This window comes from Entelurus aequoreus, linkage group LG01 (assembly GCF_033978785.1).
Source record: "Entelurus aequoreus isolate RoL-2023_Sb linkage group LG01, RoL_Eaeq_v1.1, whole genome shotgun sequence".
Taxonomy (NCBI): Eukaryota; Metazoa; Chordata; class Actinopteri; order Syngnathiformes; family Syngnathidae; genus Entelurus; species Entelurus aequoreus.
This window is the reverse complement of record NC_084731.1, coordinates 21,876,318-21,894,757: the sequence shown is the minus strand read 5'-3', so window position 1 is coordinate 21,894,757 and position 18,440 is coordinate 21,876,318. Positions and strand designations below refer to the sequence as shown.

The 18,440-nt window shown below is 38.9% G+C and overlaps 1 protein-coding gene across 2 annotated transcripts in view; it reads right to left on the bottom strand.

The window, feature by feature from the left end:
* cntn3b (contactin 3b) overlaps positions 1 to 18,440 on the bottom strand; it is a 166,062-nt gene that overhangs the window by 16,600 nt on the left and 131,022 nt on the right. For both annotated transcript variants that reach the window (XM_062045773.1, XM_062045784.1), the window contains 5 exons: positions 7,731 to 7,848; positions 5,031 to 5,189; positions 4,775 to 4,924; positions 666 to 736; positions 121 to 355 (listed from right to left, as the gene is read on the bottom strand). In XM_062045773.1, coding sequence (XP_061901757.1) covers positions 121 to 355; positions 666 to 736; positions 4,775 to 4,924; positions 5,031 to 5,189; positions 7,731 to 7,848 — 733 coding nt within the window. The remainder of the gene's footprint in view (positions 1 to 120; positions 356 to 665; positions 737 to 4,774; positions 4,925 to 5,030; positions 5,190 to 7,730; positions 7,849 to 18,440) is intronic.

Sequence of the window (18,440 nt, the reverse complement as noted above, 5' to 3'; positions counted from 1 at the left end):
TTGTTCATTGCGCTGGTACTCGGAGAGTCCAGTGTTTTCTGAGGTGGTACTTAGTGAATAAAGTTTCAGAACCACTGCCATTTAGAAAATAATCTCTGCAGATGGGCGTGCATACTGTACCGTCCTCTGCCGAGAACACGGTGGCGATAGAGCTGAAGGGCCCCTCCCCTCGATTGTTGAACGCGCCGACTTTCACATCGAAAGGTGAAAAGGGCGGGATGGTGTCATTGTGGAAGACATAACGTGCAACGCCAGGTGTGGAGATGACGGCCCGCGTCCAAGTAATCGTTCCCACGGGCCTGAGGGCGATGATGTATCCGAACCCCTCGCCGTTTTGCACTTCTTCAGAAACAGGCTGGGAGCGAAACACCAAACTATAGTGATATTAAAACGCAGACAGACAGAGAAACAGACTGACTAATGTCTGTGTTGGTACTTGGTAATATTACTGGGAACACTTAGCGATCACCCTTCGTATTTCCCCTTTGTACAGTAGCTATGTGATTGTAGCTTTCTGCATTTGAGACAGAAACACGACACTCTAAACCGGGGAGGCGTGTCTCACTTAGCTGAATCATTAAATTACACGGCTCATTCTGCATAATTAAGCAAAGCCATTATTCGACAATGGCGAGAATTGTAAAAAAATGTGACAGACGACTTACCTCCCATGTTATCACCAATTCAGACTTTGTGCCGCCTCCTCCTCCGATATCAGTCGGAGCCGTATCAGGAACTGTGAGTAAAAAGCCCACAGAGGAGCAATTAGGCAGTTCCCAAAACACAGCAAACACTTCAACTGTACAAGGAGCTTCAAGATAAGGCTGCCAGCAGGTACAGCCTGATCAAGCTTGATCCAAATAGTCAGTTTTGGAAAATGTAAAATGATGCACAAAATTAATGCATTGTAAAAAATGTTCACTGTTCATAAACACAAGTGCTATTTTTCTTGATCAATACAGATTTGCCAAATCACTTCTGTATTTGATTCCCTTGTTCCAGACAGCTGTCTGTTTATAACCAAAGCACAATCACCCCCTAAATCAGAGGCGTCAAACGTACGGCCGTATCAGGCCCGCGAATAGGTCTAATCCGGCCCGCATGACGAGTTTGCCAAGTATAAAAATGAGCTGCAAATTTAATGAAAGAAACTGCTGTTGTAAATGTGTCCACTGGATGTCACAATGGCAATTCAAGTGTAACCCACGTTACACATGATACCGTTTCAAGATGACGTGTCAGCTGACTTTAAGTGCCCTCTGGATTGGCTTCCGCTACTCCATTTGGCGCAGGTGCAAGCAATCAGCCGCTTCTGTTTTGGCAGGCAGCAGATGGCGGCAGACTACGGCAGTATCGACCTTCTTTCATTGTAAATTATCCACTCAATGGATAAAATAACAAAGACTTAAGTCAAAATGACCATCATGTTTGAAGCAGTCAGAGTTGATGGAGAAATGCGCACCCTGAACTCCATTGTAAAAATGTGTTTCTACATTTGATTGTTCTTTTTTTTTTTTATGCTTGAATCTTTTATGTTCACATTGATTAAGTTTGTAGTTATGTTACCTTGATTTCGGCTACGGTGTCATGTTGATAATTGTTTTGTTTATATTATAATTGTATAATTTGGATGATGATACATTAATCTGTTGTGGCAGTTGCGGATGTCACCAATGTGGTGGTTTGAGAAAACACTTTTTTTTTTGTTTTTTTAGAAATTATGATCTGCCAACATGAGAATGCTAAACAGGAAGTGCTTAAAGTTGAATGGTTTTCTAAATACACTGAAACAAAGTCTAATTTCATTATGTTCTTCATGGTGTTTGAAAATGCACCAATTTTTTCCTCAGAATTTTCAAATGTTTTGTCAAGAGGATTATTTGTAATATGTAGATTTTCAGAATGTGCCTGTTCTATTTTTTGTTAACGAGGTAAAACACAGAAAACAATCTGAAGTTGTCTTTATTTTGAAGTTATTATGCCATGACTTTACCAGTCCGGCACGCCTGGGACTAGATTGTCCGCCATGCGGCCCCTGAGCTAAAATGAGTTTGACACCCGTGCCCTAGATTCACATTTGCACCTTTGTTGCTGGCTAGCGATCCAGAAAAGGTGTTACAGATTATAGACATGTGCTGCTGGTTCAAGACATCGCACACAGGTAGCAGCATGATAACATGAACGTGCAGAAAAAAATCAAATGTCTCTGTGGTAAAAGCCCCGTATGCACAGAAAATAGTCATTTAAATAAGACGGTCTTCAATTGCACACGCAGTGTTAGTAGATCACATGCACGCCCACTCATAGTGTACTAGGGTTGTACGGTATACCCGTATTAGTATAGTACAGCGATACTAAACAATTATATTCGGTACGATACCGCTTCTGAAAAGTACCCGTCAAAATGTAAACAAAGGCCATTGGTGGATCTACACCTAACAGCCACTGTAATTATACCAAGTACAGGAGCGTATCTAGTCGATACTACTATGATTACGTCGACATTTTTTGGCATCACAACATCATCTTTGTTTTTTGTTTTATTGATATTATGTTTATAAACTCAGGAAATATATCCCTGGACACATGAGGACTTTGAATATGACCAATGAATGATCCTGTAACTACTTGGTATCGGATTGATACCCAAATTTGTGGTATCATCCAAAACTAATGTAAAGTATCAAACAACAGAAGAATAAGTGATTATTACATTTTAAGAGAAGGGTAGATAGAACATGTGAAAAGAGAAAATAAGCAGATATTAACAGTAAATGAACAAGTAGATTAATAATTCATTTTCTACCACTTATCCTTAATCATTTTGACAAAATAATGGAATGGAAACTGACACAATATGTTACTGCATATGTCAGCAGCTAAATTAGGAGTCTTTGTTTGTTTACTTACTACTAAAAGACAAGTTGTCTTGTATGTTCTCTATTTTATTTAAAGACAAACTTGCAATAAGAAACACATGTTTAATGTACCCTCAATTTTTTTGTTAAAATAAAGCCAATAATGCAATTTTTTGTGGTCCCCTTTATTTAGAAAAGTACCGAAAAGTATCAAAATAATTTTGGTACCGTTACCAAAATATTGTTATCGGGACAACACTATAGTGTACATAATGTTATTGTTTGCACACACTGTGGTATTTGGATTTTAGTAAATCAGGCCCAAAATGTCCTTGGTTTGTGCTTCATTTTGTTGACCGGTAGACTATTTCTGATAAACCACACTTCAAACACATCTTGTTTATTCTATTTCTAAGGCACAGGCAATATCGTAAAGCCAGTATCATTGTCCAAATACGTCTAACCTACCTAACTGTCACGGCGCAAGCGCATGCCGCTGCGCGTTCCTCAATGAGCTCCACGGAGCGCGCCTCGGGTCACGCCCACGGACGCTCATCTCCTGTTGCAGCCGGCGGCTGCCATTAATCAGCAATCACCACACCTGAAGCTGATGATCAGACCTACCTTCATAAGCCTGCACAACCTGCTATCCCGGGCCAGAACGTAGCTACCTGTCCTGTACAGTAAGCCAAACCAGTCTAACTCCATGCATACTCTCTCTCTGTGCTTCTCCCCCACCGTGTTGATTTTTCTCGTGTTTTCTTGTCGATCCAGCAGCCTCCCTCCGTTCCCGCGTTACGAGCAGTGCGTCTCGTCTCTCCGCGTTCCCTCTGCTTCCCTGACTGCCTCTTGGATCTCGACCTCCCGCCTGCACACGGACCTTCGACGCCCTGCTATTGACCCGACTTTCTGCCTGCTCAAGGACCTCCGAGCTCTGCCTTGTCCCTCTTGATCTTCCGCCTCTCGCTCAACACTACCGGTAACACTCAACAGCTAATTACCACACATAGTTTCACTCACACACACACACTTTGGATTCGTCACACTCCATTTCCCGTGTTTGTATATTGTTAGAATAATTATGTATATATTATCACACTAACTTTAGTATGCTTAAAGTCTGTTGCTTTAGTTATTAGCTATTGTGCTCAAGTTAGACTTTTCTAATCTATGCAAGGCCAAAACTTCTTGTCTGAGGGGTGGCCTCAGCCACAGATGTTATCTTTGTTTTAGCCCGCTAACAGCCAAGGACTTCAATGACCTCAACGAAGATAAGATGACAGCACGCAGATGAAGCAGAGACTTCAAGGACCTCAACGAAGATAAGATGACAACACGCAAACGAAGCGGGGACAAGGCAAAATCGCAAGGCCCCCAGCACATTCCGTCACGTATTGTGCGTCCTGGACCTGCTTTGCATAATATATGTGACCACTCCTTTTAAAGGCGGCCTTAGTGTTGTTGACTGTGGAACTCCTGAATAAATAGAGGGACGCAGGAGCTGAACCTTAGAGCGTAGGGCGAGACTGTGACTAAGTGTGCAGCTCCATGCGTTCTCCTCATGAGCTAAATTGAACTCTGTGTCTGCATGATTCCTTGCTTCTTGTCTGATTAATAGATGTCATCAGTGTTTGAACCTGACATATATATTATTAGTATTTGTTATTTATATATAGTATATATGCATATATAAATAAAACACAGCCCAAAATACTACGCCCCTGTTGTCTGTGCCGTCTCCTCCTTCTGTACACGTAACACTACGGTTATACATACTTGATGTGTTATTTGCCTTACTCAAGTAGGTCAGTTTTTAATCAGTCAAAATCAATGAAATACAATTTATTTATACAGCCCTTAATCACAGGTGTATCCAAGGGATTTGAGGGTATGTGCAGTTGTTTGGTTGTACTTACTAGTATCTTCTGTCCTGGTTTTAGCCGAGGCGGGACTGGGCTTACCGAGGCCCACAGCATTGCGTGCCACGACTCTGAACTCGTACTCTACCCAAGCGTTTAAACCCACCACCGTTGCAGTCAGCGTGTTGCCATTAACCACTTCAGGCACTGTCATTTGGAAAAGAAAAAAAAAATGCAAAGCAGAAATTGAACGTTAAAAGAATAAAAGGACCCTCATAAAAACAGCCTGTGAGTGGGCGATGTTTGAAGATACCCGTCTCAACAGCCTGCCAGCCCACGGTAAAAGGCGTCCGACCCTGGATGATGTATCCGGTTATGGGGCTGCCATTATCTCTTCCAGGAGTCCAGGAAAGCTGTGCGGTGCTGTCTGTGATTTCCTCCACTGTCACTTTGTCTGGAGGGCCTGGTGGACCTAAATCGACGACACAACCAGTGGGGTCAGCACCACTCGTATTCCAATCGTCAGACTTATCAAGACCATCATGTTATCATTAATTAAGAGCTCCGTCCTTGATGTGCGGGACCAAACTAACAATATATTGAATGGGGATCACTTATTAGACATGGATGAGTGAGGAGGCCAAAATAAAGTGTTGGTGACAATGCTGTTTAGGTCTAATATGCTGCTCGGTTATTCAAATGATTTCCATGGTATTGCATGGATGTGTAAATTAACCAATTAGAATCACTTTCTATGATAAACATTACCTCCTCTAAGCACCTGGGACAGCTACTACGGTCTAAGGGCATGAATATTAATGTAACTCACTAGAGATAACCCTGCACACCAGCGTTCTACACACGGCACATACCAATGAGGCAACCACAGCCGGGGCCCCCAAGTCACACATGTCAGAGAGAGTGTGTTTGGGTTTTTGATTTCGGCAGCACATACAGTACACAATACACACTATATTGCCAAAAGTATTTGGTCACCCAACCATCCACAGGTGTATAAAATCAAGCACTAAGGCATAGAGACTGTTTCTACAAACATTTGTGAAAGAATGGAGCTCAGGGATTTCCAGCGTGGAACTGTCATAGGGCGCCACCTGTGCAACAAATCCAGTCGTGAAATGTCCTCGCTCCTAAATATTCCAAAGTCAACTGTTGGCTTTATTATAAGATAAGTGAAGAGTTTGGGAACAACAGCAACTCAGCCACCAAGTGGTAGGCCACGTAAACTGACAGAGAGGGGTCAGCGGATGCTGAAGCGCATAGTGCAAAGGGAATTTCTGCACAGTCAGTTGCGACAGAGCTCCAAACTTCATGTGACCTTCCAATTAGCCCACGTACAGTACGCAGAGAGCTTCATGAAATGGGTTTCCATGGCCGAGCAGCTGCATCGAAGCCATACACTGTAAAAAAAAAAATAGGTAAAAAAACGGTCATCTACTGGCAGCTACGGCTGCTGAACGAAAACCATAAAATTAAAGTAAAACATTGTAAACCAAATAATGATCAAAAACATTATATTTACAGACATTTTCATGAAACGTTTTGCGGAAAAATATCGTAATTTTACAGATTTTTACAAAATTATTTAGATCAACCACCTTTAATAAAGTGACGATGCAAACAGTTCTGCAGAAAAATACCTTTATTCTACATAGTTTTTTTTTAAATTATTACGATCAAACACCTTTAATGAAGTGACAATGCTGGCAGTTCCTCAGAAAAATATCATTATTTTACAGATTTTTTCTGAATTGTTAAGATCAACCACCTTTAATAAAGTGACGATGCAAAAACAGTTCTGCAGAAAAAATACCTTTATTCTACAGATTGTTAGTATGGACATAGACTTTTATATAACAAGCTACACATTTAATGAAAGATGATTACTGTAATTTTACATGAATTTGAAAGTAATTTAAGAAAACAGAAAATGCTATGTATAATTAATTTGGTATTTTTCTGTAAAAGAAATAGAAATATACATAGTTTGTCATTACTGGCATATTACTTAAAATAACAGGGGGATTGTTTTTATTTACAGATAATGTCTTCAATTCTACAGTTTTATAAACTATTTTAAAAAAATAGAAAAATTACAGTTGAAATTTAGAGTAAGTTAACTATAAAAAAATGATTTTTTTTTACAGTGTACATCACCAAGTCCAATGCAAAGTGTGGGATGCAGTGGTGTAAAGCACGTCGCCACTGGACTCTAGAGCAGTGGAGACGCCTTCTCTGGAGTGATGAAACACACTTTTCCATCTGGCAATCTGATGGGCGAGTCTGGGTTTGGAGGTTGCCAGGAGAACGCTACTTTTCAGACTGCATTGTGCCGAGTGTGAAATTTGGTGGAGGAGGAATTATGATGTGGGGTTGTTTTTCAGGAGTTGGGCTTGGCCCCTTAGTTCCAGTGAAAGGAACTTTGAATGCTCCAGGACACCAAAACATTTTGGACAATTCCATGCTCCCAACCTTGTGGGAACAGTTTGGAGCGGGCCCCTTCCTCTTCCAACATGACTGTGCACCAGTGCACAAAGCAAGGTCCATAAAGACATGGATGACAGAGTTCGGTGTGGATGAACTTGACTGACCTGAACCCGATAGAACACCTTTGGCATGAATTAGAACAGAGACTGAGAGCCAGGCCTTCTCGACCAACATCAGTGTGTGACCTCACCAATGCACTTTTGGAAGAATGGTCAAAAAATTCCTATAAACACACTCCGCAACCTTGTGGAAAAGCCTTCCCAGAAGAGTTGAGGCTGTAGTAGCTGCACAACGTAGACCGACATCATATGGAACCCTATGGGTTAGGAATGGGATGGCACTTCAAGTTCATATGTGAGTCTGAACTAAGTAGTGTTTTTGCCAATAATACTCACAGCACGCCTGCGTTTCCTCTTTTCCCTATTGAAGCTGTGTTCTACAAATATGGGTCTATCATTGCAACATTGACAACAGACAAATGAATAAAATGCAGTCAATAATGAGTTACCTTTGACAACCAGGATGGCAGAGGCGGACAGACTCTCAACCTCAGTGTCAATAACACAGACGTACTTCCCACCATGGTTCAGTTGTATGTTGCGAATCATCAGATCTCCTGATATAGTCTAATAAAGAAACATCATCGTTAAAAAGAATGCGCTAACAAAAAGTATGATTTGATTTCATCATTCATGCTTTTGGGTCTGCAAGATTTATGAAGCCGTGCACAATCACGGTCTCGGTAGAGCGTCGATGTTTCAATCTTCTCAGACGACGACGGCAGACCTGGCAGATGATGTAGTGAGTGCAAATAAAGCCATTGGCTGCCCTTCAGGCTTCATCCCACCCACCCTGTTTTCTCACCGCCACAAACAACAGCCAGCGCCAAGCAGGAAACACAAAACAAACAGTCTAGTTAATTGGTAAGCTGGTCCTAATTAGCGTGTAATTGCATAAGCATAAGCAAGATAGCAGTGCGGTGTAAAGAGCAAACATCATTTTGAATTAGCTACATGCATATATGCTCGCAAAACACAATAGAAAACTTTTTTTTTAGGTTTTGGATTTTAGATACGACATTTGAACTCACCATGTACTATTTTTTTATTGCACCGCCACTACTGACTAATTGCTATATGCTTTTATAGTGTTTTTTTTTTAAATACCGTATTTTTCGGAGTATAAGTCGCACCGGAGTAGAAGTCGCACCTGCCGAAAATGCATAATAAAGAAGGGAAAAAACATATATAAGTGGCACTGGAGTATAAGTCGCATTTTTTGGGGACATTTATTTGATAAAACCCAACACCAAGAATAGACATTTGAAAGGCAATTTAAAATAAATAAAGAATAGTGAACAACAGGCTGAATAAGTGTACGTTATATGACGCATAAATAACCAACTGAGAACGTGCCTGGTATGTTAACGTAACATATCATGGTAAGAGTCATTCAAATAACTATAACATATAGAACATGCTATACGTTTACCAAACAATCTGTCACTCCTAATCGCTAAATCCCATGAAATCTTATACGTCTAGTCTCTTACGTGAGTGAGCTAAATAATATTATTTGATATTTTACGGTAATGTGTTAATAATTTCACACATAAGTCGCTCCGAGTATAAGTGGCTCCCCCTCTGGCCAAACTATGAAAAAAACTGTGACTTATAGTCCGAAAAATAAGGTAGTAATTTTTACAATGTAAAGTGAATTAAGTCCATACATTTTCCCTATTTAGATAATAATACATGGATGTAAATATGTATGTGTGTGTGTGTTTGTGTGTGTATGAGAGATATTTCTACCCTTCTTGAGGCATCAACAGGGAAAAGTACCTTCCATATGAGGACCGGTGAACAAGTTAGGACATAAATCATGGTCCCGATTCGGGAAATAACATTGCATCTGATAGATTTCACCACCAGGGGTGCAAATGAGGCATTATCTATCAAAAATTAGGGTTGTCCCAAAAAGGAGGGATTTTTCACATTGATACTGTCGGTTTTAAAAGTGCTCCCCCTCTGGTCAATATATGAAACAACAAGTGTATGTAAAAATATGAAGTGCTCCCCCTCTGGCCAACGTATGTAATAACAAGTGTGTGTAAGAAATGTAAATGCGACCCCATTGGCCAAAATTAATTTAAAAAAAAGATATACACTACCGTTCAAAAGTTTGGGGTCACCCAAACAATTTTGTGGAATAGCCTTCATTTCTAAGAACAAGAATAGACTGTCGAGTTTCAGATGAAAGTTCTCTTTTTCTGGCCATTTTGAGCGTTTAATTGACCCCACAAATGTGATGCTCCAGAAACTCAATCTGCTCAAAGGAAGGTCAGTTTTGTAGCTTCTGTAACGAGCTAAACTGTTTTCAGATGTGTGAACATGATTGCACAATGGGTTTTTTTAATCATCAATTAGCCTTCTGAGCCAATGAGCAAATACATTGTACCATTAGAACACTGGAGTGATAGTTGCTGGAAATGGGCCTCTATACACCTATGTAGATATTGCACCAAAAACCAGACATTTGCAGCTAGAATAGTCATTTACCACATTAGCAATGTATAGAGTGTATTTCTTTAAAGTTAAGACTAGTTTAAAGTTATCTTCATTGAAAAGTACAGTGTTTTTATTTAAAAAATAAGGACATTCCAATGTGACCCCAAACTTTTGAACGGTAGTGTATATATGTATATATAGACATACTGTAATAACTTGAAGTCAATAATGAATAAATCAACATTTTTCTTATAAAATTGGGAGCAATTTCTCATATTCTTTCAGTTTCTGTAATATTGCAATATTTTCTCGTATAATTATTACTTATTACTAATTTTACTATGTAAAATTATTACTTCTCAATGTACTTTTTACTGCAAAATGGCGACATTTGTCATATAAAATTCTGACTTTTATCACAATATTGCTATTTTTTTTTGTTCTTGTAAAATACTGACATTTTTTGAGTAAAATTATGACTTTTGTCATAATTTTGCCGGTAAAATTCCGATTATCATAATATTGCCAACATTTTAAAGTTTTCTTATATAATTGTGACTTTTATCGAGTACAAGTACGAGTCTTTTCATAAAATTGCCAACATTTTAAGCTTTTCTTGTAAAATTGCGACTGTTAAGTAAAATTCCAACTTTTCATAATATTGCACAAATGTTCTTCTTGTAAAATTTTGACTTGCGTTGAGTTAAATTCCGACTTTTATAATACTGCCAAAATTTTAAGTTTTTCTTGTGAAATTTTGACCTTTTTCTTGTGAAATTCCAACTCATTTTTACAACAAGTTTTTTTATATTTGCATTGTATGAATATATTAATGTTGTAAATACAAATCTTTATATATCTAGAAAGGGTGGTCCTAAAGAGGTAGGCATTTTTCTGAGGTCTCAAGAAAGTAACAAATTCAATTGTGTGTGTGTGTGTGTGTGTGTGTGTGTGTGTGTGTGTGTGTGTGTGTGTGTGTGTGTGTGTGTGTGTGTGTGTGTGTGTGTGTGTGTGTGTGTGTGTGCTCTTGTATTGCTACCCTTTTTGAGACTTCAACAAAGAAAAGTACCTTCCATATGAGGACCGGTGAACAAGTTAGGACATAAATTATGGTCCCAATATGGAAAACCATTGCATCTGATAGAGAATGTCTCGTTTGCACCCCTTGTGGTGAAATCTATGTGTCGGTTTTAAAAGTGCCCCCCCTCTGGCCAACATATGAAACAACAAGTGTGTGTAAGAAATTGAAATGCGCAAAAAATAATAAACACAAAATAAATAAATATGTATATAGAGACATACTGTAACAACTTGAAGTAAATAATGAATATTAAAATACACTTACAAACCAGAAATTCCCCCCAAAAAGGCTAAAATCAGTCTTTTTCTCACAATGTGTCGACTTTTTTGTTATAAAATTGGGAAACATTTCTCATATTTTTTCCGTTTTTGTAATACTGCAATATTTTCTCGTAAAATTATTAGTTTTTTATGTAAAATTATTACTTTTTAATGCAAAATGGTGACATATACAATTCTGACTTGTATCACAATGTTGCCAATTTTTTAGTTGTTCTTGTAAAATAGTGACATTTTTGGACTAAAATTATGACTTTTGTCATAATTTTGCAGAGAAGAATTCCGATTATTATTATAATATTGCCAATATTTTTAAAGTTTTCTTATATAATTGTGACTTTTATCGAGTACAAGTACGACTCTTTTCATAAAATTGCCAACATTTTAAGCTTTTCTTGTAAAATTGCGACTGTTAAGTAAAATTCCAACTTTTCATAATATTGCACAAATGTTCTTCTTGTAAAATTTTGACTTGCGTTGAGTTAAATTCCGACTTTTATAATACTGCCAAAATTTTAAGTTTTTCTTGTGAAATTGTGACCTTTTTCTTGTGAAATTCCAACTCATTTTTACAACAAGCTTTTTTATATTTGCATTGTATGAATATATTAATGTTGTAAATACAAATCTTTATATATCTAGAAAGGGTGGTCCTAAAGAGGTAGGCATTTTTCTGAGGTCTCAAGAAAGTAACAAATTCAATTGTGTGTGTGTGTGTGTGTGTGTGTGTGTGTGTGTGTGTGTGTGTGTGTGTGTGTGTGTGTGTGTGTGTGTGTGTGTGTGTGTGTGTGTGCTCTTGTATTGCTACCCTTTTTGAGACTTCAACAAAGAAAAGTACCTTCCATATGAGGACCGGTGAACAAGTTAGGACATAAATTATGGTCCCAATATGGAAAACCATTGCATCTGATAGAGAATGTCTCGTTTGCACCCCTTGTGGTGAAATCTATGTGTCGGTTTTAAAAGTGCCCCCCCTCTGGCCAACATATGAAACAACAAGTGTGTGTAAGAAATTGAAATGCGCAAAAAATAATAAAAACAAAATAAATAAATATGTATATAGAGACATACTGTAACAACTTGAAGTAAATAATGAATATTAAAATACACTTACAAACCAGAAATTCCCCCCAAAAAGGCTAAAATCAGTCTTTTTCTCACAATGTGTCGACTTTTTTGTTATAAAATTGGGAAACATTTCTCATATTTTTTCCGTTTTTGTAATACTGCAATATTTTCTCGTAAAATTATTAGTTTTTTATGTAAAATTATTACTTTTTAATGCAAAATGGTGACATATACAATTCTGACTTTTATCACAATGTTGCCAATTTTTTAGTTGTTCTTGTAAAATAGTGACATTTTTGGACTAAAATTATGACTTTTGTCATAATTTTGCAGAGAAGAATTCCGATTATTATTATAATATTGCCAACATTTTTAAAGTTTTCTTATAAAATTGTGACTTTTGCTGAGTAAAATTATGACTATTTTCACAAAATTGCCAAAATGTTACGCTTTTCTTGTAAAATTGCCACTGTTATTGAGTACAATTCCAACTGTTACCATAAAATCGCACAAATGTTCAGTTTTTCTTGTAAAATTTTGACTTTAATTATAATACTGCCAAAATTCTAGGTTTTTCTTGTGAAATTGTGACCTTTTTCTTGTGAAATTCCAACTCATTTTTAACAACAAGCTTTTTTATATTTGCATTGTATTTATATATCATGAATGTTGTAAATACAAATCTTTATAAATCTAGAAATGGTGGTACCTAAAGAGGTAGGCATTTTTCGGAGGTCTCAAGAAGGTAACAAAGACAAGAATGTGTGTGTGTGTGTGTGTGTGTGTGTGTGTGTGTGTGTGTGTGTGTGTGTGTGTGTGTGTGTGTGTGTGTGTATATGTGTGTTGTTTTAACTCTGCAAAACACTTTGTATTGCATTTTTAAGATATGAAAAGCATTTTATATTTGAATGAAAACAAATTAAAATAACCATAGTTATATTTTATACTATTGTACTAAAACCAAAATTTAATATTTGCATATTAATTCCAAAAACTGGCATTTTTGAAAAGCTGTCGGTGTAAAGCAGCGTTCGGTAATAAGTATGGCCTTGGGCCAAATCTTTTCCATTACATGGCGTGCCAGAAAAAAAAATACTGTACACGTAAATATAATGCCACATGTGCAACACAGGGCATTAATTATAAGACAGGTGCAATAAAATTGGAAAATTAGCTGATTTTCATGTTGTATTATTGTGAACAGCAACAGTGTGAACCAACCATAGGAGTCTAATACTTATGTTTTATTCAAGGACTATCATATTCAAGTAGGAGTTGATGCTGTCATTATTAAAAACAAAACAAAATCCTGTTTATGTATTATGGAGCCAGTACAGTACATGGCAAATGCTGTGACTGATTGTATTACAACAATGGAGACCGCCTAACGCAACACACCCGCTAAGCTGCTAAATTAACACTATTTCCTCAGGAAGCTTTGGCATTCTTGGCCATGGAGCTCCATCGTTAGGAGATTCAACAGATGTGTGGTGGGGATTACCCTCAGCACCAACATCACAGTGTTGCAGTGCAGCTGCACGACTGAAAGCTGCTCAGAAGATCGGGGGCGGGGGAGCAGACTTCCTACCACCACAGACGTCTTCATTTGCAACCCCCTGTAGTCCAACCCTTCCTCACCGTGGTAGGGGCGGTGGCAATGTGGTAGTGTCAGAGCTATGCCGTCTGGAACTTCGGTTCCTGGTAGGGCCACCCGTGGCGGACAGGTCTGGCACCCAGCGGTATTACGGCCGCAACCCGGCTAACAGGGCTCTCTGGTGAAAACCCAGGAGATGTCAACCCTCAGGAACCGGCGGCTACCGGTCAACTTGCCTCTGTGTCTGTGATAAATCTGCGGCAAGCAAAGGTCGGCGCCTTCGCAAACGGAGTGAGGATAACAATGTTGCTTTGCGCGTGTGCAAACGCCATTCCTTTAGGTTTGATGGACGCAACCTTTGTTGTGTGCAACCGCTGAGTCTTGGTGGTCTTGATGTCGGGGGTTGATCTGCACTCCGGCAGGTCTGATGAATTGCTACGGTCTACAAGGAGGACTTCAAAAAGACAATATTTGCGAGTCCTATGCAGAGTTACGAATCGCTCAACGTCAACTTCTTCTTCATCTGCTGATCTGGGCTTTGAATTGGTTTGGTTTGCAGTCATTGCTTTTACATTCTATTTGCACTACGAGAGCACAGGCTCATACTTTATTCTATTTTTCAATTGATCCTATTCCATTCATATTAACCTATACTATTTATAACCTGGGCTATTTATACACTATAATATTTTTTCAAGGATTTAAGGATTTTTAAACTATTATGTACAGACTATCGTTCTTGAGGTAATCATTAGGCTTAATCTGGGATCTTAGCTATTAAATATTGTGCCATGTAATTTGTGCTGGTATGACAAAGTTCCTTAATTCCCTTAAATTCTAACAGCACTCAGTTGTGGATCTAGAAGCATCCGTGGAAGGTATCCCTCAAAGTGGTGAAACTGCAGAAGATTTGGTCGGAAGTCCCAAAATTATGAAATTTTGTATTATGAGCGTTGTTACTGTCTGCATCAACACCAACTACCGTATTTTCCAGACCAAAGGTGCACTGCCGATGAATGGTCTATTTTCGAGCTCTTTTCATATATAAGGCGCACCGGAATATAGGGCGCATTAAGGGAGTCATACTATTATTTATTTTTTTTGAAATTGAAAACACTTCCTTGTGGTGTACATAACATGTAATGGTGGTTCTTTGGTCAAAATGTTGCATAGATCATCTTCAAGCCACTTTCTGACAGTCCCTTTAGGACTTATGCAGATCCCAAATACAGATCAGCATGTACCAGAAGGTGAGATAAGTTGCTTTTGCACAGCCAGATATAATGTCTTACATTATACACACACCATAATAATACCCCTATGTTGAAGCACAGTACAATCCATTAAGCGGTGCGGCTTCATAGCTTACCAAAGTCGTACCAAAACATGTTGATCGATTTTTGAGCGCCGTGTGTAATGTTCTATATTTCCAATGGAACATATAACATGTTGGTGTTGTTTACTTGAGTCATGTTGCAGTCTACACATGTCTCTTGCGTGTGACTGTCTTTATATTGCAGCCTGGGGCGGTATGGCATAGTGGGTAGAGCAGCCGTGCCAGAAACCTGAGGATTGCAGGTTCGCTCCCCGCCTCTTGACATCCAAATCGGTGCCGTTGTGTCCTTGGGCAGGACACTTCACCTTTGCCCCAGGTGCCGCTCACACTGGTGAGTGAAGACGAATGAATGACAGGTGGTGGTCGGAGGGGCCGTAGGCGCAAACTGGCAGCCTCGCTTACGTCAGTCTACCCCAGGGCAGCTGTGGCTACAAATGTAGCTTACCACCACCAGGTGTGAATGAATGATGGGTTCCCACTTCTCTGTGAGCGCTTTGAGTATCTAAAAATAGAAAAGCGCGATATACAATCTAATCCATTATTATTATTATGTCTACACGTATCTCTTATGTTTGACTGCCATCTACTGGTCACACTTATCATTACACCATCTGCCAAATAAAATAGCTTAGAAGTTGGTAAGCAAAACCAGAATTATTCCGTACATTAGGCGCACCGGGTTATAAGGTGCACTGTCGAGTTTTGAGGACAAAAAGGGATTTTAAGTGCGCCTTATAGTCCGGAAAATACGGTACTTTATGTCGAACGGCAGGGCTCGTGGCAACATTGTTTCACCGAATTAGTGTATTTGATGTCTATAAAGACATACCCTGAAGGTGATTTCAGCACACTCTCCACTTTGGACGTGTGAACACAAGGCTGAAAACTTCAAATTGACAGTTTACAGCTGGACAGGGGCTAAAATGCTCTGAGCTATATCAGCTAAACACACCAGCTGCAAAAATGGAGAGGTGGGTTGTGGGTCAAACTATCTACACTGGCACTCCGCTGACTGTTTTAAAGTTGCTTAGCTCTTGCGGGGCCTATTCCGGCCCGGGGCATCAAGCAAATGTCTGTTTGCCTGTTGGCAACCAGTGCCTCTTGCATGCATGTTACAAAACTGTTTGATAACTCTCTAAAAACAATGTAGCAAGTCAGGTATTATTTGCTACGGCCCCAATTATGGCCCACAGGCTGCTGATTGCCAATCATTATTGTATTGAGATAGTCCTTAGGTTTTCTTGTTTGCAGTAAAAAAATAAATAATGACATGCTCTGGGGATTATATTGTGCATGACACATGTTCTTATTTTAATTGCGTCCGAGAGAAATAGTACGTCAGACGGAGAAAACGAGCCAGTCACCTGGGGGTGAGATTGTTATGGGACTGCACTACTCACATCAGACGTCATCACCCACAGCAGAACTCTATCAGAAATGCAGCGTTCACTCTTCAGGAACTTAACCCATGCATCCCTCCCTCTGTGAGACTAGAGACTGATCCTACACGGCATTCTCCTGCTTTGCCTGACGGTTTCACACACCAGCTCTGAGAGCAAGGCACCTACGTCTTGGCAGGAGGCAACTGAGACTGATTTGCTCTAATTATGTAAATTAACAGACAAGAAGCTGTTGAGCAGGAGTCTGGTGATTTTCTCTACACAAGGAGCAATGTAAAAGTGTGGAAACTATATCTCACGATAGTCAATTTCATGTTAGTACTCATTTCCCTTGGCAATCACGAGGATGTGATCTTAGACTTAGACAAACTTTATTGATCCACAAGGGAAATTGTTCCACACAGTAGCTCAGTTTCTAAGGATGGAAAGGATAATGCAGGTATTAAGTAGACTAAAAATGTACCACAGTAGCAATATAAAATATAACATACAGTTGTGCTCATAAGTCTACATACCCTGGGAGAATTTATGATTTATTGGCCATTATCCAGAGAATATGAATGATAACACAAAAACATTTCTTCCACTCATGCTTAATGGTTGTGTGAAGTTATTTATTGGTAAACAACTGTGTTTACTATTTTTGAATCAAAATGACAAAAGAAAGTACCCAAATGACCCTGATCAAAAGTTTACATACCCCAGTGACTTTGATCTGATAACATGCACAAAAGTTGACACAAACAGGTTTAAATGGCTAATCAAGGTTCCAATCCTCACCTGTGACCTGTTTGTTTGTAAAGGAGGCACTTGAAGAAAAATGGGCTGCATGGTCGAGTCGCCAGAAGAAAGCCATCACTCCAAATGACTTTGTTCGAGAAGTTTTGAGGCTTGTCTCTTTGCTGTTTGGCGTAATGTAAGCGGGATAATTTGTGACATTTGCGCAGAAATGTCTTTCTTCTGGCGACTCGACCATGCAGCCCATTTTTCTTCAAGTGCCTCCTTAGTGTGCATCTTCCAACAGCCACACCACAATTTTTCAGACAGTCCTGTATTTCAGCTGAAGTTATTTGTGGATTTTTCTTTGCATCTCGAACAATTTTCCTGGCAGTTGTGGCTGAAATCTTTGCTGGTCTACCTGAATCCCTCATTTTCCACTTCTTAATCAGCGTTTGAACACTGCTGATTGGCATTCCCAATTCCTTGGATATCTTTTTATACCCCTTTCCTTTTTTATGCAGTTCAATTACCTTTTCTCGCAGATCCTTTGACAATTAAATTAAATTTTAAGTTTTAAGTTTAAATTTTCCTGAGGGAACTCTCCCGAAGGAATCAATAAAGTACTATCTATCTATCTAATTATTTTGCCTTCCCCATGACTCAGAATCCAGAAACATCTGTGCAGCACTGGATGAAAGATGCAATGGTCTGTCAGAAGCCCAGAAACTCACTGACCTTTTATACACACACATTAATTACAAACAAACAGGTCACAGGTGAGGATTGGAACCTTGATTAGCCATTCAAACCTGTTTGTGTCAACTTGTGTGCATGTTATCAGATCAAAGTCACTGGGGTATGTCAACTTTTGATCAGGGTCATTTGGGTACTTTATTTTGTCATTTTGATTTAACAAACACAGTTGTTTGCCAATAAATAGCTTCACACAACCATTAAGCATGAGTGGAAGAAAGGTTTTTGTGTTATCATTCATATTCTCCAAAGAATGGCCAAGAAATCATAAATTCTCCCAGGGTATGTAAACTTATGAGCACAACTGTATATGTAATATTTACATATTATATATACAGTAAATAATATATACTGATATATTATATTATTATCTTGACATGTCCACAACACAAAAGTGCATCATTCCGATTGAACTGTCCAACACATAAGTGCCGTTTTTTTGACTATATTGGATGAAGAATTATACTATGAAACAAAGTCT